The sequence below is a fragment of the Gracilinanus agilis genome, chromosome X, assembly GCF_016433145.1.
Source record: "Gracilinanus agilis isolate LMUSP501 chromosome X, AgileGrace, whole genome shotgun sequence".
Lineage (NCBI taxonomy): Eukaryota > Metazoa > Chordata > Mammalia > Didelphimorphia > Didelphidae > Gracilinanus > Gracilinanus agilis.
This window is the reverse complement of record NC_058136.1, coordinates 35,313,632-35,336,682: the sequence shown is the minus strand read 5'-3', so window position 1 is coordinate 35,336,682 and position 23,051 is coordinate 35,313,632. Positions and strand designations below refer to the sequence as shown.

At 43.7% G+C, this 23,051-nt stretch overlaps 1 protein-coding gene across 2 annotated transcripts in view; it reads left to right on the top strand.

Moving 5' to 3' along the window:
• The window catches only part of ZDHHC15 (zinc finger DHHC-type palmitoyltransferase 15), a 64,237-nt gene that overhangs the window by 6,075 nt on the left and 35,111 nt on the right, over positions 1–23,051 (top strand). For both annotated transcript variants that reach the window (XM_044682612.1, XM_044682611.1), the window contains exons 2-5: positions 5,997–6,023; positions 16,926–17,020; positions 19,683–19,803; positions 22,042–22,111. In XM_044682612.1, the coding sequence (XP_044538547.1) occupies positions 5,997–6,023; positions 16,926–17,020; positions 19,683–19,803; positions 22,042–22,111 (313 nt within the window). The remainder of the gene's footprint in view (positions 1–5,996; positions 6,024–16,925; positions 17,021–19,682; positions 19,804–22,041; positions 22,112–23,051) is intronic.

The following is a 23,051-nucleotide window of genomic DNA, read 5'->3' as shown; positions in this document are numbered from 1 at the left end:
TTTTCCTTCCCCTAAGCCAATAAAGCTTAAGGGATAGTCCAGGGGAAGGAGGAGGGGTAAGGATATCCATTTGTACATCATCACAGTCATCATTATTATTTATTGTATGGGTAGAGTCCTTTAAGGATTGAAAAATGTCTCTCACAATAACATTGTGTGATACCTAGTGTAAGTGTAACTGTTCCCGCTTTTCAGATCAGATAACTGAGGCTCAGAGGTTGAGACTTTCCCATGATCAGACAGCCAGGAAGTACCAGAGTTGGAACTGAACCGAAGTCTTTTGATTCCAGGCCTAGTGATCTTTCCAGTATGACACACTATGACCCATAACTTAAAATCAGTTATTTTTTGTAATAAGAAAATTGAATTGCCTCAAGCCTATTATAAAAGCACCAACCTCACTCACAGAAAGTAAGAAAGTTAAGAGGAAGCTCTGAAATGTAAGCGAGTGATCTACTTCCTCTGGCTCCTTTGTTTTATTTTTATTACATTTTATTTTTCTCAGTTATCATGCATGTATTTTTCTCCTTCCATTTCACACACACACACACACACACACACACACACACACACACCTCTTGGGAAAAAAGAAAAACAAAACCCTTGTAGTAAGCAGGCAGAATCAAACAAAACAAATTCCCATATTGTTTGTGTAGGAAAGCACATTTCTCATTGTGCATATGTGGCCGTCACTTCTCTCTCAGACATTGGGTAGCATTCTTTAGCATCTGTTCTTTGGAATCCTAGTTGACCATTATGTTGTTTAGAGTTCTTAAGTCTTTCAAAATTGTTGTTATAGTATGATGTTAGAATTTAAATTCCTCTCCTGGTTCTGCTCACTTCATTCATCATCAGTTCATGTAAATCTTCCTAGATTTCTCTAAAACCATCTCTTTTTTGCTTATCAAACAATAGTATTACATTACATTTATACAGCATAATTTGTTTAGCTCTTCTCCAGTTGATGGGGACCCCCATAGTTTTCATTTCTTTACCACTACAAAAAGAGCTGCTATAAAGATTTTTGTACATATGCAGTCAGTTTTGGTATAATGCAAATATGCATTTCCCCCAAAGTTCACCGCTTAGGGGGAAAATGGAATAAGGGGCACAATACTCAAAAACTTCAGCTGTGACATTTTAAAAACAATAGGAACCTCAGAATTGAGGTTAAAATGGTAACACAGTCCTGGGCTGGCAAAGCTGATGGCTACAGGCAAGAAGGTAGACTCAGTGGGTGCAGCTGGGGTGGGAAGGAGATAGATCCTGGAACCACAGCCATAGCTGAAGGAACTGTATTGGAGTGTGTGGGTGTGGACCAGCCCTCCTCTGCCTACTGCACCAGCAGATATATAGACAATAAATATGGCTCTTTACCTTGAAAAAGACCTGAAGTTTGCTTGTAGGAGTGGGTGTCAGAAGGGCTGCAGCTTGTGAGTGATTATAAAGTGATGCAGTTTTCTGTTCTAGCGCATTAGCGAGCCCAGAATTCTCATTAGACTCCTATTGTTCCCTAACACATCAATCTCAATAGAGCAAATTCACATTTTCAAAACCCATGTTAGAGTAGACTGGAGGACCTTTAGGCTATCAGCCGCATAGTGGAATCTCTGGCTTCCTGGTTTTATTGCTCTCCCATTTCTCATCCCCAGAGTCTTTTGATTTTCCTTGCTGCCCCTTTTTCTTCTGATACCTTTGACTATTCTGAGGATTAGTGGTCATCCTTATCCAACTTCAAGCAGTCTACCATCCCTATACCTCCAGAATAGTTGGAAGAGAACTCGGAAGCCCAGTCCATAGCTGCGTGAGAATCCCTTCTCTGAGTGGTCATCCAGCTTACACTTGAGGATATCTGGTGATAGGAGATTTAATACCTTCCAAGGCTGCCCTATTCTGCTTTTAGAGAGCTCTGATTGTTAGGGAGGTTTTCCTTTTATTGAGCCAAAATCTCCCCCTCTGCTTTCTGTGAACCCTCTTGAATCTTTTCCTGCTCATCTGGGACAGAAACACCCATTTGGGGGGGGGGGGGGGGTGGGGGGGTGGCATCACTAGGTGATGTTTGGGTTTTAATACCGGTTTTCTTTCATGAAAAGTCTTAATTGACAGACACCTATTCTTCTAGATCATTTTCTCCAAAGAATCTGCAAATAGATAGTAGAAGAGAAGAGAGTGCAAAGGACTTGGATAGTATCTCCAATTGCCTAAATCACTAGAAGGGCTGCTGAAACTTGAAGGACCAGAGAGGCTGGGTAATTATAGAACTCACCCTAGCAGACTGTCATCATGCTTGGAGGGTTACCTACAGAATGACTTAAGTGTGTACTTAGCTGAGAGACTAGTGAGAAAGGATCCATTTTGTGAAAGTTGAGGATGAATCTTGTAACTTTTTTCATTTTTAAAAGCAACGGGAACGCACGTGTTATATTTTTTCACCTCCGTCCTGCTCGGTAAAAGGCATTAGTAAAAAAGGAGAAGGAAAGCAGAAAAAGCAAGTGGAATTCTGCAACCTTTTGGAAATGGCATCTTTTTTTCCTTAGAGACATTTTGCAAGGCAGCGTTGCTGCTTCAGGTTCATCCTAGCATGTTCCAAGTACCACATTGTCCCTTTCCTCCCCAGTAGGGCTTTGACAAACAGGCAAGGTGTTCTATAGCCAGAACACCTATAATTAAAAAGAAAAATGCAAGAGAGAAATGAGTGCTTGCTTATTAGGAGATAAAGTTGTGACACTGGGCGGAAGAAGATACACTCCAAGCTCTGGGCTTCCATAGACTGAGGCCAATCTTGAAGGCTTCCCTTCCTACCTCACCCCCCTCCCAAACGACCATCTTTTTAGCTCACATTGCCACCACCCAGAGTTGCTTCTGAAAAATATCATAATGTGGCTTTGTACAAGTGCTGAATATAATAATACGTATGGAGCAGCTAGGTAGCTTAGTGGATAGAGTGCCAGGCTTGGAGGTGCGAGGACTTGGATTCAAATGTGGCCTCAGACACGTTCTAGCTGGGCCACTTAACCCCATTTGCCTAGCCCTTTCTCATCTGTCTTTCTAAGATAGAAAGTAGGCATTTACTGCATATATGAGATATATGACATATATATCATGTATATAGGTGTGTCATATATTATATATGTGTATATATAAAATAATAGTACATACTTCAGGTACCAGACAGCCTTTATTCTAACCCATAGAAACTGAAAAGACAACATAATGAACTTAGTAGCCCCTAAACAACCAATACAGTTCTCCTCTCTCTATAGAAAGGTTCGCCTTCTTCCAAGTTCTGTAGTCCCCTGGCTTTGTAACACCACCCTGTGGTTTAGAGCAGGGATTCCCAAACTTTTTTGGCCTACCGCCCACTTTCCAGAAAAAATATCACTTAGCGTCCCCTGGAAATTATTTTTTTAAATTTTAATAGCAATTAATAGGAAAGATAAATGCACCTGTGGCCATCACCACCCTCCTGGATCGCTGCAGCACCCACCAGGGGCAGTGGTGCCCACTTTGGGAATCACTGGTTTAGAGTAGCCCTGCCCTAGAGGTGTACCATGCTTGGGACTCTTAGAGAGGCCTGCACCGTCCAAATAACTCTCAATATTAGGCCCATGAGATCCAAGAACTCTCCTTTTGGGTCACATGAGCAAAAGCATACGCAGTTCCCACGTGCCTCTGCTCAGATGCAGTTAATGACTTCTGAGTGAGAGAAAGGTGTTACATGGAGATCCTCTTCCTGATTCCGGGACCTAGGCCCATTTTTGTTTTGCCAGGCTGTGGTCTATCATACTCAGAGAAAGAAAAAAAGCCCAAATCTGCAACTGAAAACTTCCTTTTATAGGGCAGCAAGGGAGGGCGGCCGCTCTCACAGTGGTCCATCTCATAGTAGTCTGAGCCAGCCAGTTCATCTCTAATCACTGAGAACCATCCTCCATGAGGAGCCACCTACTGGGTTAATATCCTTCTAGGAAAATGCAATCAAAAGGCCCAAGCAGAGGCTCACCTCCCTCTTAGCTCATCAAATTGATCAGTGAACCCCCCTTGACCAATCCCTCACACTAATGTCATCAATTCTCCTTCAGAAAAGGTCCCAATCTCTGTAGGACTTTGAAGGGACCCCTTTCCCCTTAGGAACAAACAAAACAAATGCCAGTCACCAGGGCAAATGGGTGTAGCCCCAGGCTGGCCCATCCAAGCTTCTTGCTTCCTCTCCCTTCTTTACTGTCAAATTATTGAACGGTCTTCTTTCAAGCAGCCAGACCCAGAGCTCTCTAACTGGGGAGAAGCAAAATCAAGCAGCTGGTGTCAATCTTTAGGCAGGTGTCTCTGAAAAAGAGAGAACATTATCTGGAAAGCTCACTGCGTCCCACTGGGAAAGCCAACTGTAATCGTATTCGGGTAAGAGCAGGAAGTGCAATAGGGCAGAGGCAGGCAGGACAATTTTAACCAAGTCTTGCCAAGCCAGGCATTACCAGGGCTAGCCGTGGGGATTGGTTGGTTCCTTGGCAAGTTTTAATGGAGCTATTTCAGAAGACCTGGACATGAGGGGTGGGAGAAGCCAGAGACATTGCTTAAGGAGAAAGCCCAAGAATACTGTCTCTTTTCCTGGTTGAAGTTTATCACTGTTATGGGTACATGTTGGCCATTGTTTAGGGAAAAAATACTCTCTGATTTACCAAGTCACAGTCAGGAACCAGGCCTCCTTACTTCTTTCCATTTAGTCCAGTTTTTTATCCCAACATCTAGGGGTAGAAAGTTCCTCTTCCATACCGTCAGTGGTTCCTCTGTAACTTGAAGCTTTAGAGGATGTCCCACTCTTGACCAATTGCCTCCCTGGGCCTCAGTTTCCTCCTTTTTAAAATGAATGCACCTGGGATCCCTTGGCTCCAAATTTCTGAGTCTGTGGGCTGATGTGAGTTGCCTGGAGCACTAAGAGCGTGTGTCAGGGGTGGGACTTGAACCTCGGTTTTCCTAACTCCAAGACCAGGTCTCTACCCAGGGCACCAGAGCACTGAGATGGTGATGAACAAAAACAGGTGTGCTGTACATGATGTAAGAGAGCGATTCCTGAAAAGTTGTTCTATAAATTGATTCAGTCTTCAAGTATACCAGGGAGCCAGATCGCTCGCTATTTAAAGGAACCCAACAGGGAATCATTTAAGTGTGTGAATAAGAACATGTGGATTTGCCTGGTACCATCATGGAAGTCCTCCCCTGGTGCCTTGAGGCAGCCCTGGGTTCTCCGCTTCTATCTGAGTAGGACCCGAGCTCTGGCAGGTGTAGCCGAGCCCAGAAGGCTTCTAGGCCAGAGGCCCAGTGACAGACAGGATCTATTATCATAGGTCTAGCCCAGCTTAGTTGGCAGAGACTCAGCACTAGTGACTCGGCCCCCAGGGGATGAGTTTTTCCCATAGCATCTTAGGAACCAATTCACTAAGGCAGTGGTGTCAGACTCAAATAGAAATGGAGCCACTATATAAGAATCCCTGCTCATTGCATATTGACTTAGAAAACCACATAATAACATTATCTATGTTCTACTGTGTTTTTATTTATTTTGATCTATATCTTGCAATTGTATTTTAATCTGTTTCACCATACTCAATTCCAGAGTGTTGCTTGGGGCCCCCAGGCCTCACTTTGACGTCCATCAATAGAAGGTGTTCCCACGCCAGGGAAATCACAGATCCTTGAAAGACAGATGTCAGTGCCTTCTTTCAATTCATGATTTTTGCCTGGTTGGAACATAGAATGCCAGGTTTGGTTAGTTGGTTGAATGAATGAATGAATGAATGAATGAATGAATGAATGAATGAATGAATGAGGATTCTCAGTCATGAGATGAGAAGAAGACTATGGGTGGACACTTCTTTCCTTGTCTCATCCAAGCAGGCTGGCAGATTTCCTGGTTCTCCCTTAAAGAGTAGACTACTGACATGGGCATTTGGATAAGAGTTTCTTTAATAACACTAATTTTTTTTTCCTCTTTCTTTTCACAGTGACTGTGGCCAACACTGTAGAAAAAGGTAAGAAGATTATATAACCTGCTTTGGTCAGACCATATGTGCTATCTCTTCCCATGTGAGAACAAATTGCCTATTAATCATCCTTTAAATAATCATCCTATACTTGAGTAGCTAGGAGAAGTTGGAGATTATTAGTGTCAAGGACCCTGCCTGAGGAAAAAAACAACATTTTCAAAGGCGGAGGTTGTCATTCTAAAGGTCACGAAGCAACCCCCTTTGCACCCTGTAGACAGCTGCCAGCACCTCAACTGGAGGGCAGCACCAGGATGTCCACTTGATAAGGCAGCATCTCATCTTTCCCTCTGGCCACCAGTGCTGTCCTAACCAGCGTGTGCACACACACACACTCTCTCTCTCTCTCCCCCCTCCACCCCCATAACCCGTACTCTAAGTGCCTCCTCACGGGAGGCTGCTTGTTCTGAATTGCCAGACCATTTCCCTTCCTCTCCCTCAGCATGACTGTCAGGCGGGATGAAAATACTGTCATCCCTCTGATGATAACATCAGAGCTTTCCATTTCTAAAAACATGGCTTAGAGATCCTCACGCTATTTTCCTACTAAGCCATATGCCTTTATGTAGTCACCTGTGTTTGAGAATCACTTTCTAGTCAATCATTAATCTGCATAACACCCTTGTCATAAATCACTTCTTCTGGGTAAATCAACACCCCAGCCTTTGACTACTCCCATTTTACAGTTTAGTGAATCAGAGAGAGCTAAAGTGACTTGCCTGTTGTCTTAGAACAAGTCATTATCTAAATCAAGGCTTCAGGGTTTTTGCTCTTGCAGATCGCCAAAATTAGGGTCAGGATCCAGTCCATGTCAGGCATTTTCCATGAAATCATACCTCTGACCCTGCGAACTTGACTCATTCCCATGTTTAATTTTATCATTCTGAGCTCCAGGGTGATCAAGGAGCAGCTTTGTATATTTCCTCATTAATTACTGAAATAGAATTTCAACATCTCTTCAATTAACCAACGAAGCTCAGAGCCCCCACTAGTTCATAGAATATTATTTACTTAATAAACTAGAGAAATCTAGTTATTCAACTCTATATTAAATCCCTTAATCTGCTAGGATTGGATAAATATTAAAGCTACTGAACCTATACTATAGAAACAATGAAACTGTTAATAAAACAAAAACATAGATAATGATGGTCAATATTTTAGCTGTGAGAACAATTATAGTCAGAGTCATCATGAACCCTCAGTGTAATGGCCAATGATGTCTCTTCACTTCTAAGGGCACAATCTCGCACCACTCGGTTCATTCAGAAAAACAAATAAAATATCTTCAAAATAATTCTCTTCATCCTCCTTGCCAGATAAAGCTTATCACATTTCCATCAAGAGAGAAGGTTTCCCCGCCCTTTCTCTCTAGCCTCTCTCCAACTATAACAGGAAAAGGGTTTCTTCAAATCAATGTTAGAGGTCATCTACTTCTAGTTCCCTCATTTTCCATATACAGAAACTGAAATCCAGAGAGTAACCAATGGTATAGCGATGTAAGTAATGGTTTTGGGATTCAGTTCAGATCCTGATTCTAATACTCACTCACTGTGTGTCCCTGGGCAAATCACTTAACTTCTGCCTTCAAGTTTCCTCTTCTGTATAATAAGGATAAATATACCTATCATACCCAGGATTCCTTCCCAGCCTTGCTTTAAAACTCCAGGGAGAATCATGTGTGTTATTACTTGGACTTCCTAATCTGAGACCTGGAGCTGGTGGTATAGAAGAATGAATACTGACATTAGAGGCAGATGTCCATATCTCAGCTCTGCCACTTACTAGCTGAACAAGTCAAAACTCAGTTTGTTCATCTGTAGTAACATTTGTCCTCCCTTACTCCAAGGAGAGTATATGCGTAAAGCACTCTAAACCCAACAGCTCTGTACAAACAGAAGTTGTTGATTGTGATTATTATTATTTCACAAGCTTGGGGTAGGATGAGATGAAAATAATGTAGGCAAAGTTCTCCATAATCATACATTGTTGAACTATGGCCTTTCATTAGCAACAAGAACCCTGATAATAATTAGGAAGGCTCTTTTCTTCTGGGCCCCAGGAGCCAGCATTAGCTCCTGAATGAATCCGGCCTAGCCATCACTGTGTAGTGATGGGCCCACCTAGAAGCATAGAGCCTTCCAGAGAACCCCTGCCTCTCAGCTTCTTTCCCTCTGGCCAGCTCCCTGCTAGATGGTGCTGCCCCTGGGACTCCTTCCGTTGCTTTTTCTCCCAGTAGCTCCTTACTTCTCAGGCCCTGGATGCCAACTAATACCCCCTGCTTTTGCGAAGGCTAGAATTCTCAAAGAGGAAATTTCCTAAACTGAAATGATTTTCAGATGGCAGTAGGAGGGCTATCGATCAGACATAAGATTGAGTATAGGACTTAGAGCTAGGAAGGTCCTAGAGCTCACCCTGTCTAACCCCCTCATTATATAAAGCAGAGAACTAAGACCTACACAACACAAGTCACTTGGCCTAGGTAACTGAAGGCAGTAAGCAGTAGAGCTGAGGTTCAAGCCCAAATTCTCTGACTCCCAACCCAGCCTTCTTTCCATTCCTCTGCACTGTTTCTCCAACACAAAGGATTCGTGATAGCAGAACAGTTAACTAAGGGAGGCTGCACATTTCCTCACAAAAACACCTTAAACATCTTTCTGTTAGGGGCATTTAGGCACAGATCTTCTCTAGAGACAGAACAGTGGGCTCGATGACTTGTTGAGGTCAAAGGAACTGTAGAGAGATCGTCCCGTCTAAACCAAACTTTTAAAATTTACAAATAAAGAAACAGGCCCAGAGAGGTTAAGTGACCTGGCCAAAGTCATCCACTGGTAGTGCTGGGATCCAGCCCCAGGCGTTCCGACTTCAAATCTCTAGGGTTTTTCTACTGTAGCATCATGAGAGTCCTGACCAACTGTCTAAATCAGAAAACTCCTTTCCTTTCTCAGAATACAAATTTTGCATGTGTGTTATTGCCAGTGGGAACCTTGCTCATTACTACAGGCAAAGAAAACACGTGACTTTCACGGGGAAGGAAGCAAAAGGTCTCAAAGCATCTAACCTTTCCCTCAATCCCCAAAGCTCCAGAAAGTCACAGACATCATGCAGCCTGCAAAAGGCATTCATTATTTTGTCTGTTCGTTTCCCATCTCGAGTGCTATGTTAATACTTGTTACCTCTAACAAGCAGAATGTCACCTCTAATGCCTTTCTTCTAAGAAGCGTGAAGCATTTCTCTACCCTAATTTCCAATATTCTCTTGACTCCACTCCCTGTGAGTTGGCTGTTGCACAGGAACAGCCCCATTTTATCAGTATGTCCAACCGAGACCCAAAGAGGGCATCTCTGTGGCCCTAACAGGGTCCAGAATTCAAACCTGGTTCCTCTGACCCACAGCCCAGTACACTGGGCAATGAAGCCAGCCCCCTAGGCTCTGAATTCACTAGCTTTTAGTAGAGACTTAAACTAAGATCAGAATGCCCCACATCGAAAACCTCACTTTGTACCATAGGGAGGGATTCAGTCAGGAGGCAGAATACCAATTACGGGCCCTGCAGAAGTTCCATAGCAGGCCTACCATGTCACACCATGTCTCCCTTCCCTCTGTTTTCAGACTAGGACCCCTGTGCCTATGCACCCTTCAAACACATGTCTCTGGAAGTTCAAGGATTAGGGGTGGAGGCAACAGTGGTCCAAGTAGTCCTGGGACTAGTAAGGAAGAGGGGCATCTAGAGCCTAGAAGATAGCTGCTCCAAGGTGCAAAAGGGAGGGCCGGTCCCCATTGTATGAATGAACACCTCATTTCAAGGCTGTGAACCTTAGTTTCTTCATTTGTAAAATAGGCATAAGAAGGCCAGCACTATCTCCCAGGCAGGGTTGCTGTGGAGAAAGCTCTTTGGAAACCTTGACATGTTAGAGAAATGGAAACTGGGGGAAGCAGCTGTGGCATAGAAGAAAACATATTAGAATTCAAAACCAAAGACCCAGGTTTCAGTTCCAAGTCAGCCACTTATTACTATATGACTCTGGACAAGTCACTTAACCCCGAGTCTCAGCTTCCTCATATGAGAAGCATAGCAATATCTGTGCTGCCTACTTCACCATGGAAAGAACAGCGGCTCTGGAGTCGGAGGACCCTCCTCTGATGCTTACTGCTTATTTGGCCTTGGCTTAACCTTTCTGGGTGGCCATAGTTTCCTCCTCTGTAAAATGAGGTGGTTGGATCAGAGGAAGCCTCGGATGTTCTTTCCAGCTTTATCTCTGTGATCCTTTGACAATGGAGAACAAATGATATATGACTCATTGAAGTACTTTCTAAGTGAGCTTTATGTAAATGTCAGCTGTTATTATTGTGACTGCTCTCCCACCACGATGAGGACAACGCATTATCTCAGCATGGCCCTCATCATGTACCTGCCAGAGTGTCTAAGAGAAGGTCTAAGAACAGGATGTCCTAAACCAATGAAGAGCCTTCTGTTCACTTAGAGTTGGTGAGATAGAGAGTGACGGTGAGGAGAAGCAAACATACCCCTGGGGTTCCAGGACCAAAGCAATCACCTCTCCATTCCTTTGTCTCCACAAGGATGGGAGAGGCCTGAGTAATGGCACCGAGCAACCTCCTGGGTCTCCTTATTACCAAGAAGCTTGGCTCCAAGGAAGAGGACAGAGGGGGAAATCAAACAAATTCCTGGCTCCTGTTTAAAGATTAGGAACCTGAAGCACAGACAGGTTAATTAACTTTTTAAAGGTCACAGAGATATGAACAAAATAGGAATAAAGCCCAGTTCTTCCCCTTTATACTGTTCATTCCCCTGGGTGGTGTTTTCCCTCAAAAAGGCCTCCATGAGCATCTCGTGTGGGCCTAGCTAGAACTCTGGTGGACAAATAGCAGTTACTTCTGTTCAGTATCCACCAAGCCAAAGGCCGTAGAGAATCACTACTATGGAAGAAGAAGGACAGCAGTTGAAATACCCAGAAGCAGATAGGAGATTTAATACCAAAAAAGAGCCAGTGTAGACAAATCGAAAAAATACCCAAAGAAGCAACATAAACAAGAGCTTAAAGCAAGAAGGCAAACCGGACCTCAATGATGTCACTGGGACTCAAGATGGCACAGGGTGGGACCCACGTATGGCATATGCCTTTGAAAGGGCAGCTTTAAGAAAACAACAGGATTTAGAAAAGATGTAGGAAACATACCCATTCCTTTTCTGTGAAGAAATGGGAGACCAAGGGTGTGGAGCGTTATATATATATAACCTGTGAGACTCCATAAGTTCTAGTTGGTTGGTTCTAGTCCTTGTTGCGAGGAAAGTCTTGGGAGAAGGGAAGGGCTATTGACAAATGAATGCAAAGTAAGGACACAAGGCATCAGTGTAACTTCAGATGTTAAAAATGGTTAAAAAGAAACAATCAGTAAAAGGGATGGGGGTCAGAGTAGCACTAGATTTTAAGAAGATATAATTGTGAAAAATCCCAAGAAGCATACGAGAGAAATATGGAAGCAAACACAATGACAGAAAGAATTATTCTTCTACCATAGTGGCCTTAGAGTGTACTATAGACCATTGGCGTCAAACGCCAATAGAAACAGATCCCTGCCCACATATTGCCTTCAAAAATCATAAATTCACATTATCTGTGTAGTATTGTATTTTTATTTTGTTAAACATATCCCTGGCCGTGTTGGGGTTCACGTGTTTGATACCGCTGCTGTTGGCCATTCTGACAGAAAGAGTCAATAGAGAAGTAATTTGTGAAGGCAAGATATTGTAGTTATGGAAGACTCAGTTTCCCCAAGCATCTGTTGACGCTCTCTACCTTTACCAAAAGCGAAGCAGCTAATAATTTTATGCCTTGGTAGTTGAACCTTTTGAAAAATAGAACTAATAAAGAAAAATTCCATTCTGGATCTGATTCTCACCAAAAAGGAAGAATGCATGACTGGGGTGAAAATGATGGGAACACTGTAGAGAAGTGAGACTCCATCTTAGAATTTGTGTCACAGAAGGAAAGGAAAGCTGAGAATTATCTGCCAAACACCCTAGAATTCAGTAGAACATATTTACAAAGGGTTCAAAAAAGGGATAGATAGATGGACTCTCATGGATTAAAATTCTTTAAGGGAAATTAGCCCATGAAGGATGGGATGGCTCTCAAGAATGAAATTTTGGAAGACCCAAAGAGAAACCGTTTTTAAAAAGAGAGTTGTCTAAGAACTTGCAAAGATGCGGGTGCATGAGGAAAGTCAGAACTACTTAGGCCTTATTTTGCTTTTGTTTTCTCTGCCAAAGAAAATGTTATTTATTGGAGATAGTAAAAGATCAACTGGCTGCCCTTGATGAGTCTAAGTCAGTGGTTCCCAAACTTTTTTGGCCTACCGCCCCCTTTCCAGAAAAAATATTACTTAGCACCCCCTGGAAATTATGAAACTATTTATTGAACTCAAAATAGAATATAATACAAAAAAAGTGTAGCCATCACCGCTTCTCTGGATCACTGCAGCACCCGCCAGGGGGCGATAGCGCCCACTTTGAGAATCACTGGTCTAAGTCACCCATCCAACCCTAACCCCACACAAACTACATTCTCAGATACTAAACTGTCCTGTGGACTAGCTGAGCCACTCTGTGACCGGGAAAGGATCTTGGAGAATGAGAGAGCTACTTTGGGATTGGTTAAGAGCAACTATCAGAGTGTTCGCAAGAGAAGAGAATTTAATTTGCAAGCTGCCTGCAAAGCCAGGGATCTTCACTGGCAAGATTCTGGAATGTGATACGAAAGAGGTGGTTAGTGAAAAAGGAAGTGGTGATCCCAAGGTTCTGATCTAGTTTCATCAAGGATAGATCATGTCAAACTAATTTAATTTCCCTTTTTAACAGTTGGCACAAAAGGGAAATATTGTACAATGGATAGAATTTACTTGGACTTCAGAAAAACATTAGACACTATCTTAAATAGTCTTGTGGAAATTATGGAGACATGTGGACTAGATATTCTTACAATTAGGTGGATTTGGAACTAGTCAAATGAATAAACTCAAAAGTTCTCTAGTGGAGGGCATTGGCTAACTTCCTCTATTGAATTTTAATTCACACCTTTTTTTTTTCCTGTGAACTCTTTGGAATATACTCTACTGAAATCTAGAAGATACAGCAGAGTTTCCTGAAATTCCTCCTCTTCCCTATCACAGATTCTAAGATGAAGTGCTCACTTTCCCCCAGTAACTAGCACTTGGCAGTCAACTAGAATAGATCACTGGATCTAGAGCCAGGAAGACCTCATTTCAAATCTGGCCTCAGACACTTAGTAGCTCTTATCCTACTCAAGTCACTTCACCCTGTTTGCCTCGGTTTCCTTATCTGTAAAATGAGCCCGAGATGGAACTGACAAACTATCCCATTGTCTCTGCCAAGAAAACTCCAAATGGGGTCATGAAGAGTCAGACACGGTCAGAAGGACTGAATAAGAATAACCTAGCTCTTGCTTGTTGGTGAGAATCTGATCTAGTGTAGGTTTTCTTTTTGTTGTTTTGCTAGGTTTTTGAGAGACGGAATTATCTTTAAAAAGAGTCAAGAAATTATTAGCCGACCAGATTTTGGCAGAGAGGGACCCAGCCAGTGTCGAGATAACTAAAGTCCTCCATCGCTATTCTTAGCTACCTTGTGCTAGGTTTATTTACCTATTTCTCATATTCATCATCTATTCCTTCCTTTGCCCTGGTTGCCTATAGTAGTCTTCTGCATCCATGGATCTCCATTCAAATGTTCTTCTCCATTCTTTCTCCCCTTTGGATCTCTTGTTTACCTGGCTTGTTCTCAGATTTTATGCATCTGTATCCAGAAATCTAAGGTCCTAGGTTTCATGCTATTCCTTTCTTGGATTTTGCCTCCTGGAATAATTGTAACACTGAGGCAGCTAGGTGGCTCATTGGATAGAGAGCCAGAGTAGAGATGAGAGGTCCTGGGTTCAAATGTGACCTCAGATGGGCAAGGCATATAACTAATTGCCTATCCCTTACCATTGTTCTGCCTTGGGACCGATACTTCGTATTGATTTTAAGACAGGTGTAAGGGTTTTAAGAATTAAAATAAAATAACGGCAAACATTTATATAGTGCTTCCCATGTGCCACATACTGTGCTAAGTGCTTTATAATTATTATCTCATTTTATCCTCACAACAGCAACCCTGAAAGGCAGGTGCTATTATTATCCCCATTTTTCAGATGAGGAAACTGAAGCAGAGGTGAAGTGACTTGCCAGGGAAATATCTGAGGCCACATTTGAACTTCCTGGTTCAAGGCCCAGCACTCTAACCACTGTAGCACCACCTAGCTGCTCCTAGCTAAGAATTTTGGAAGATCTAGTGATTTTGTCCTCCCTGATTAAGAATTTGAGGAAGGAGAGAGGAAGACCATGGGACTCGGCTAGAGCGAGAACAAGAACTTACTTAAAGACTATAAATTTCTCAGTAGAACAGAATAGCTCAACTTGCTGACCAAACCCATTTTGCGAGAACTAGGAAGCCACTGCTCAAAACTTGCTTGAATGGGGGGCAGCTGGGGAGCTCAGTGGATTGAGAGCCAGGCCTAGAGACGGGAGGTCCTGGGTTCAAATCCGGCCTCAGACACTTCCCAGCTGTGTGACCCTGGGCAAGTCACTTGACCCCCATTGCCCACCCTTACCACTCTTCCACGCAGGAGCCAATACTCAGAAGTTAAGGGTTTAAAAAATTAAAAAAATTTAAAAAAAAACTTGCTTGAATGGGAAAAGTTGAGGATAAAGGGCTAAGTCATTTCATCACACAGTGAGCGGCAGGCCTGCGGAACGTATATGCACGCTGAAGAAATAACCGGGTTTTCAAAGGAGGCCCCTAACACTAGCACCCCTCAAGGTGTATGACTCATAGGGTTGACCTAGGATGGCAACTCCAATTTTGTGAAGGATATTACCCAGAGGGAGCCACCTTTTAGCATGAGGCGGCCTCTGTTATCCTTTCAGGAGGCAGCCAGTTAAGGAAAGCAGGAGAGAAAAACCAGTTCTTTAGGGAAGTAGAAAGTATACTTCTCTAAAGAGGAGGTCAAGTAGGTCTTCACAAAAGAGGAAGTCACCATGTTGCCTTGAGTAAGTAATGCTTGCGGGGCTCAGAAATTATCCATTTTGCAATGGATGAGCCAACGTGGGGACCATCATATGCTGAAAAGTTTGTGGGCTAAATGTACTTAGAGTTTTTCTCCCATTTACTGAATCTGCAGCTGCTCCGCCTCTTCAGATGGGAATGGGTGGTTACAAAGCATGTTTACCCTCCCACCCCCCTTCCAATGCTTTTAAGCATCGATTTATATAAAAGATGCTACAGAAAATAGTAGGCTATTTTTTTCCCCAACTAAACACAGTTTCCAGCAATAGCTTTAAAAGCGAAGAGACTTGTAATAGAATTTCTACAATAACAACCTTTGAATGGGAACTCAAACTGAACTGAGCCATCTTGAGTGCAGCCACATTACTGGCTACTTTTCCCCTCTTTAGTGTAGCCTGGTAAGGACCTGTTGGTTCTTCGTGGCCACTGTCCTAGCAAGGCGTAGACCCTGGACCTCACTGACACCCATTTCCATCTCACGTCCCCCAAGGCTGTCTTTTAAGAACAAGTCCCTGGAATTGTCAGGACCAAGATGCTTGGGAAGAAGTCTTTCATTCAGGAGTGATCCTCAAGCTCTTACTCACACCACCTTGGCATGTGGGGGGGGCACCTCAGTAACAAAATTCAGATGAGGGGTTGGGGGTGCCCTTGGTCAAGTTTCCTAAGTAGGAACTGCCACCTGCCCGTTCCCCCTGCTTAGAAAAAAGCAGTACTCAGAAGAGCTGTCTCTGGCTTTCATGTGGCAATCCTCTAATGCCCCATGGCAGCAGGGGAGCAAAAGGCTCTGTTGGGTCCGCCTGCTCAAAGGGGATGCTGGCCCATTTTCTCTTGACGTCTGTGAGTAGTGGCAGCACCAGAACTGTCATTCATGAGCTATCTGAGTTCTCCAGTTAGCTGAGGCCTCACCAGAGTGTCTCACTTAAAAAAAGAAAGTCTCCATGACCCCTGCCGTGTTCAAGGCCCTTGAAGGTGCCAAAGAATTAACCATGCAGCAGCAAAAGGGTCTGGAAGAAGAGCAGATAAACCTCAGGGAACCACTAGCTGCTTAATGGCCATAGCCAGGAAGGAGCATGGGGCAAGCAGTGTGCTGCTGGAGGGGCGGTAACCCTCCAGGCAGCCACCTTACCACTTGGTGCCCCCCACAGAGCATGACCAGGAAACCCCCAACTTCAAATGTTGGCTTTGTTGTTGACTTCTTGTGCTTCTGCTCAGTCTAGACAAATTCAGTTCAACAAACATTTATTAAGCACTTGCTGTATGCAGTAAGGCCCGAGGCTCACCACTGGGCATGCCCAGAAATGTGTTCCACAGACCCTGCTTCCAAGGAACCTGTGATCTCAAATAGGGTGATATAATTTGTATCCAGAGGAGAGTGAGGACCTTGCAAAGGAACTGTCCAGGCACTGGCATTGCACCTGGGGCTGGAAGGGTGTCTGTCTCGGATCAGGAACTTGACTTTGGGCCAGTTGTTTCTCTTTTACTTCAAGAATGAGGGGAGTGGAACTGATGATGCTCAGAGCCCCTTCCAGCCCTAAATCATGTGAATTCTATTATGAATAGAGTAGAATCCCACAACAGAGAAACCACCCAGGAAGAGGGGGTGTAGATGGCCAGTGGACCTGGAACTGGAAGGGCCTGTTTTTTAAAAGCAAAGTAAAAAGTAAAGAAAGCTTGAGATTAAACATAATTCCTTTTGGAACCATGAGAACCAGACGCCCAGAGAGTGGGCATTGATGTGTTTCTTGTTTCAGTCATCTACCTCACAGTGTACCATGCCCTTTTTGCGTTCTTCATCTGGACCTACTGGAAATCTATCTTCACTCTCCCACATCAGCCACACCAGAAGGTGAGTAGAAGGGGAATGTCGAGACTGCGATTGCAGGGACTGCACAAGCCAGTCAGAGCTAGAAATCCTAGGCCCTTTTATTTGATATGTTCAAGAACAGGTCATGCAGCTAACTAGAGATATCCAGAGAAGCCCGAGGGGAATGGCAAATGCAGCAGGGAAAGAGTACTAGAGTGCCACTGGCTACACACACATTCTCTCTCTCTCTCTCTCTCTCTCTCTCTCTCTCTCTCTCTCTCTCTCTCTCTCTCTCTAGAACTGTCTTGATCAGTGGCCAACTTCTCCAAGTTAGGCCATGCTATATCTCTGGACTTGGGGTCAGTGCCTCCAGAGCAGCCTAGGACAGGATATAAACAGGACTATCTCCAGGGACTGTTTAACAACAGTTGAATCTTTCATTCCTCCTATACCAAAATATGGTTCAGCCTCATCCCGAGTGTTTGGCCCCCAAATTAATTGACTGATTCACTGTACAGCACCCAGTTTTGGACTGACCTCCAGAAATGCTAGGCCTTCTCCCTCATTTTGGTTTCCTTCCTGTCTGTTGGCCTGGTTTTCACTCCATCACTTTGTAACCTTGGAGAAGTCCCTTCTCCTTCCCCTTCCTCCCAGGCCTCAGTTTCCTCTTTTGTAAAATGAGGAACAAGGACTGAACTAAACAGTTTTCATAGTCTAAGAGGAACCTACCTGATGTTTCCAAATGCCCATGAAAGTTCTCAGCATTCCTCCAGACAAGCAAAATCCATCTTGGTCTTCAAGGGCACCAAAGCTGCATATCACCTGCAGGATTCTCGTACTGGGCAGAGTTGGGAATAGCCTACTCCTCTGATATAACCTTACAAGAAGGCAATTCAAAATAAATATCGTGACTTCTCGTGCCTTGGCTTATATTTCTTTACCAAGAGCAAGCAAGATCTTTGACACTCTTCCATTCATATCCTTCATTCCTCCAGGACCACAGAGTAAGCCAGCTTGGGCAGCCAGCTTTTTCTATCTTATTTATAGTATTTTTCACTACTCTGGAGTTGCTTTGTAATAAGAAGTAGATATGGTTCTCGATACATACACAGGGCTCTTTTCTTTTCTCATACTTTGAGAGATAGATGTCTCAGCACCTCCCAGAACACCATATTTCTGCTTTTGGGCAGCTCTGATTATTAGGAAGGTTTTTTTCTCATGCATAGCCAAGATTTGCCTCTCTTCCCCTATTGTAGCTAGTCCTGTCTTTGGGACTTAACTAAACCAGTCTTAATTCTTCCTCCATGTGATCCTCCATCAAATATTTGAGTACGGCCATCACGGGCCTCTTAAGTCTTCTCTAATCTAGGCTAAGCATTCCCAGGTCCTACGGTCAGTCTTTCTGTGGCCTGATTTCAGTTCCCATCATCATCCAATTCACCCTCCTCTGACCTGGGCCCAGTTTGCTAATGGCTTTCATAAAATATGCTGCTCAAAATGGAATCCGATATTTCAGAAGCAGCTTGCCCAGAGCAGAGTACAGCAGGCCTCTTTTCCCAGGTTCTAGATAGTGCGCTTCTTTATTAAGCAGTTCAGATTAAGCTAGATCCTTGGATGAGCAGCTGATAGATATCTCTGACTAATACTGAGCTCATTCAACATTAAGACCCCCAGATCTTTCTTACTTGAGTTGGTGCCTCAGTATATCTCTCATCCTGTCATTGTGTACTCAGCTCTTAGGGTTGAACTTTTAAAATTCTAACCACATTTTTAATGGCTGGAAGAACTGGAAACCCAAAAGGGAGTTTATATTTCTTGATGGCATCCCTTTTAGACAGAAGCATCCCGGTGGCAAAGAAAGATTTTCCTACTCTTCAAGGATGTCATCCCCCTCGAGTAGCAGAATTTAGTAACCGCTTACCATCACATATTTCTCATGAACTTTGGGGTGAGACTGGGAACATACAATATCAAACTCTAAACCAGAAATCTGGGGTCACTAAAGTGTTGAGAAGAGCTAACTTCTTATAAGGCTGCAATAAATTAGAGCATGCAAAGGAGTCCTCCTCCAGCCTCACGAAGAGTTTTCCAAGCATCCCCCAGGAGACGTCCTCGCCACTGACTAGCCAAGCACAGTAGCCATCAGTAGGATTCTGGATGATAGCCAGCTGGCCAGCATTGAAGTGATAGACTTTGTAACCCAATTTCTCCAGGCTAATGGTTGGCTGAGCAAATAGCTTTATTTAAAAAAAAGGCTTAAGAGTGAAAGGCCAAAAAAAAAGCCCAGTGCTGCCTGTTCCTGTTTTTCGCCCAACTCGAGGTGTTTACAGTTTTCTGAACAACACATCCCAGCATTTAATTATCTTAGCAAATGGCATTTGGAGTCTTCAGTTCCTCCCTTTCATACTGACCAGTTCTTATTTTATGCTTCAGCCTCAGACAGCTTACAAGATATTAACCAGTAGAATGAGCCTGGAGCCACCATTATTTATCTATTTTTAAAAACCATCAGTGACTCAGTTATTTGTCCTGCAATCAGGATAATTGGTCAGAAACCATTTCCTTGTTTATCACACATAAAAAAGCTCTCAAGTCACATTTGAAACTGGGGTAGGTAATTGGTATTTGCTTATGGATGTGATTTTCAAAAGCTTCTTGTACCTCAGACCAAGTGGATGTGTGTTTGTGTTCCTTTTGTTTCTAGTTCTTCATGTCCTACGGAGACAAGGAACGGTATGAAAATGAAGAAAGGCCTGAGGTTCAGAAGCAAATGCTCCTTGACATAGCCAAGAAGTTGCCGGTGTACACAAGGACTGGGAATGGAGGTGGGCTCATGGGAGGGTGAAAGGGAGGCTGAAATGAGAGTGGTTTCCAAAAGGTTCTATGGCCAAACTGGAAGGCCACATGGCCCTTTTTCCCAGCCTCTCCAGCAAGCACCAAGGAGCCTTTCCATCGGTTTGCTCCTTATCTGTCCATTTGCCCCAGAAGCAGTGTTTTACTTTGGGAAGCTGAGATGGAGGCATCCTTCCATATCCAGCTGATCCCTCTGTAGTCAGTACAGAACAAGGTCATTCTCACTTGGAGGGATGGAGCAGGAACAGGGTCCTCCTCAGCATAGATCCTGGAAGCCAGCATACCGTGCCATGCTGAAACAACATAGCCAGTACAGATGAGGGTGGGGGAGGAGAAGCAGAGCCTTGTTCGATACATATTGCATTGACTTTTATGATAGCCACATGGTATGGTATCAAATACCGTGTTCCACTTTACCTATTCTGGATAGTCAGGGGAAAAATTCTCTAGGCCCACAAAACAAAGCCTTCACTGAACTATCAACATGCCATGTGTTGAGCCCAACTTAGGAGCCAATGGAAACGTGTGCGTTTCTCTCTTAGGTTCTTGACTAGCTCATTTGTGCTGCATACAGTAGCTCCAGTGCTTCCTAGATGCCTCATTTTATCCATATGGGTGCCCTCTCCTGCCATAGTAGATTATAGTCCTTCCTGTCTTTAACAGGCAAACTTCATGAGTTGCTTGGGGCAAAGATTCCCTTCTAGCTGACCAGGCTTGTTGTGAAGGTTCCTTTGAGCTTAGTGAGGCCACACCATCACTAGGCTAGGCCTTTGTAGCCTGGCAGGCTCTTGCAGAGTTTGTGTCCCACTGACTTGACTTTCAAGACCCTAGATCACAGGATCTCAGATCAAGGATAGGAAGAGGCCTCACAGGGCTCAAAATCATACCCCTTCATTTCACAGAGAGGAGAAACTGAGGGCCCAGGAGGTCATGACTTGCTCAAGGTCACCCATGGAATGCGTCATGTCTGGGATTTGAATGTAGATCCGTGAACTCCCAAACTCGATTTTCTTAGCTCTATGCCATGTTCCCTTCCTCTTGAGTACATGCAATAACAAGAGCCATGCTTCCCTTTAACAATTGCTCTTTGCAGAACAGTTTCTGATCTTTACCTAACTACAGTTCATCCTCCAGGAGCCCCAGAGATCAATGATTAGTCTTGTTCTTATAAAGAAGAAATTGGGGAAAAGGAGATTAAGAAGTAAATTGCCCTAGTTAAAGCCATTGGTAGCAGAGATTTTTTAAATTAGATTTTAACCTAGAGTTCTCCCTGTATCCCTTCCATCCCCCTCCTAGAGAGCCATTCTGTATAGCAGAATTTTTTTAAAAAAGAAAACATTTCAGCAAAATCAATCAATACATTGAAAAATCCAGCATTCTATGCATTGTTCCCCACTTGGACCTCACTTCCTCCTGCTCTCCCCATGCTCACCCCTGCCAAAGAGCAGGCAGACTCAGACCTCATCATTGGAGCCAAGCTCATTCCTGATCATTTCGCAGCATTCTGTCTCTATTGGTTTGTGGCTTTTATTCTTTCCATTTGCATTGTTGAGGTCATCATCGTTGGGTATCGTTTTCCTGAGTCTGCTTATCTCCCTTTGCATCAGGTCAAATAAGTCTTCACATTCTTCTTGGGATTCCTTCTGTTCATTCCTTACATGCTGTCATTTCTGTTGTAGGGATTGTTCACACACCACAATTTGTTTTACCATTCCCCAGCCAATAGGCATGTTCAATTCCTTGCTATCACAAAGAATGATAGTATGCATATTCTAGTATATATGGAGCCTTTGTTTTTTGTTGTTTTTTTTGCCAATGACCTCCTTGATGGTCCGTGGCTAGCAACAGAATCTTTGGGTTAAAGGATGCAGCAGTTTGTTTTAAGCTAGAGGGATTTCTGGTTCTTGGTCTTGTGCCTATCCATCTGGAGGACAGCTTAACCTGGTAGGGAACCTCATAGACTTTTCCACATGCAACTGTGCTATGCATTCACACACACACACACACACACACACACTCTCTCTCTCTCTCTCTCTCTCTCTCTCTTACCACTTTATACTCATCTGATCTGCTTTGGGTTTGCTGCCTTGCAACAAACTGAGTGACACTTGGCTGAAGCATTTTTAACGCAATCATCTATCTAAGGTAATAAGATGTGTGGGCCCAGAAGAGAGCCTTGACCCTGGCTAACCACCTCATATTTCTTCTAGCTGTACGATTCTGTGACCGGTGCCATCTGATCAAGCCTGATCGCTGCCACCACTGCTCTGTCTGTTCCATGTGAGTGACAAGAATATTTCCCTAGTGCTAAGCTTGCCCACTGCTAGTTGCCTAGGCAACGAGAAGACTGGTCTTTACATGTGACCATGCCAGGGCATCTCCCTTGAATCAAAGATGTCCAAGCTAAAAATGTCCTCATAAAGATGATGCTTTACACCAGAGGTTCTTTACACTTGAGGGCTATAAGCTTATTTTTTTATATGTTGGTAATTATATTTCAAAATAATTGTAATCCCTTATCGTTGTTTTTTATTTTATCCATTTAAAAACCTGATTCTCAGAAGGGGGCCATAGGATCCCCCAGACTGCCAAAGGGATCGATGGCATAACAAAGGTTAAGACAGGAAAGAGGAATGGAGCCCCAATGGGGTGGAAGGAGAGGAGAGAAGGTGGAGTGAGGGCAGGAAAGGAATAGAATTCCAGATGCACGGCCATTCAAGCCATTGTTTTCCCTGGATGAGTTGCTCTGCCCATATTCCCTTCAACTGTGAAACCCCTTTGGGGTTATTCTAGGCTTGACAGTGCCATTTACTTGGAAAGGATAGGTATGAATAGTATGGGAGCAGGAGCAAGGAGAATGATAGAGAAGAAGATGGATCAACAAGAAGACAGACTGTTCAAGAGGTGGAATGAGACAGAAGGAAGAAAGATACCGTAGGCCTTGACTCTGTTGTTGGAACGCCTTTAAAAGGCTGTTTCAAGGCCATTTATTTGCCATCAGTCTGATCCCATGACATGATCAATCACGTCCTTGAAAGAGTGAAAGACTTGCTGCAGGGAGGGGTGTTTGTGGGGTGAAGTGTGAGCAGTGTGTCAGTAATGGAGCTGTGGGGCAGGGTGGATGCCCGGGCATCTCTCTCATACCCAAATTGATCCCTAGCATAGCAAAGCACGGATACAGAATCATCCACCCCTCTGTGGCGATGATATTCATAGTATG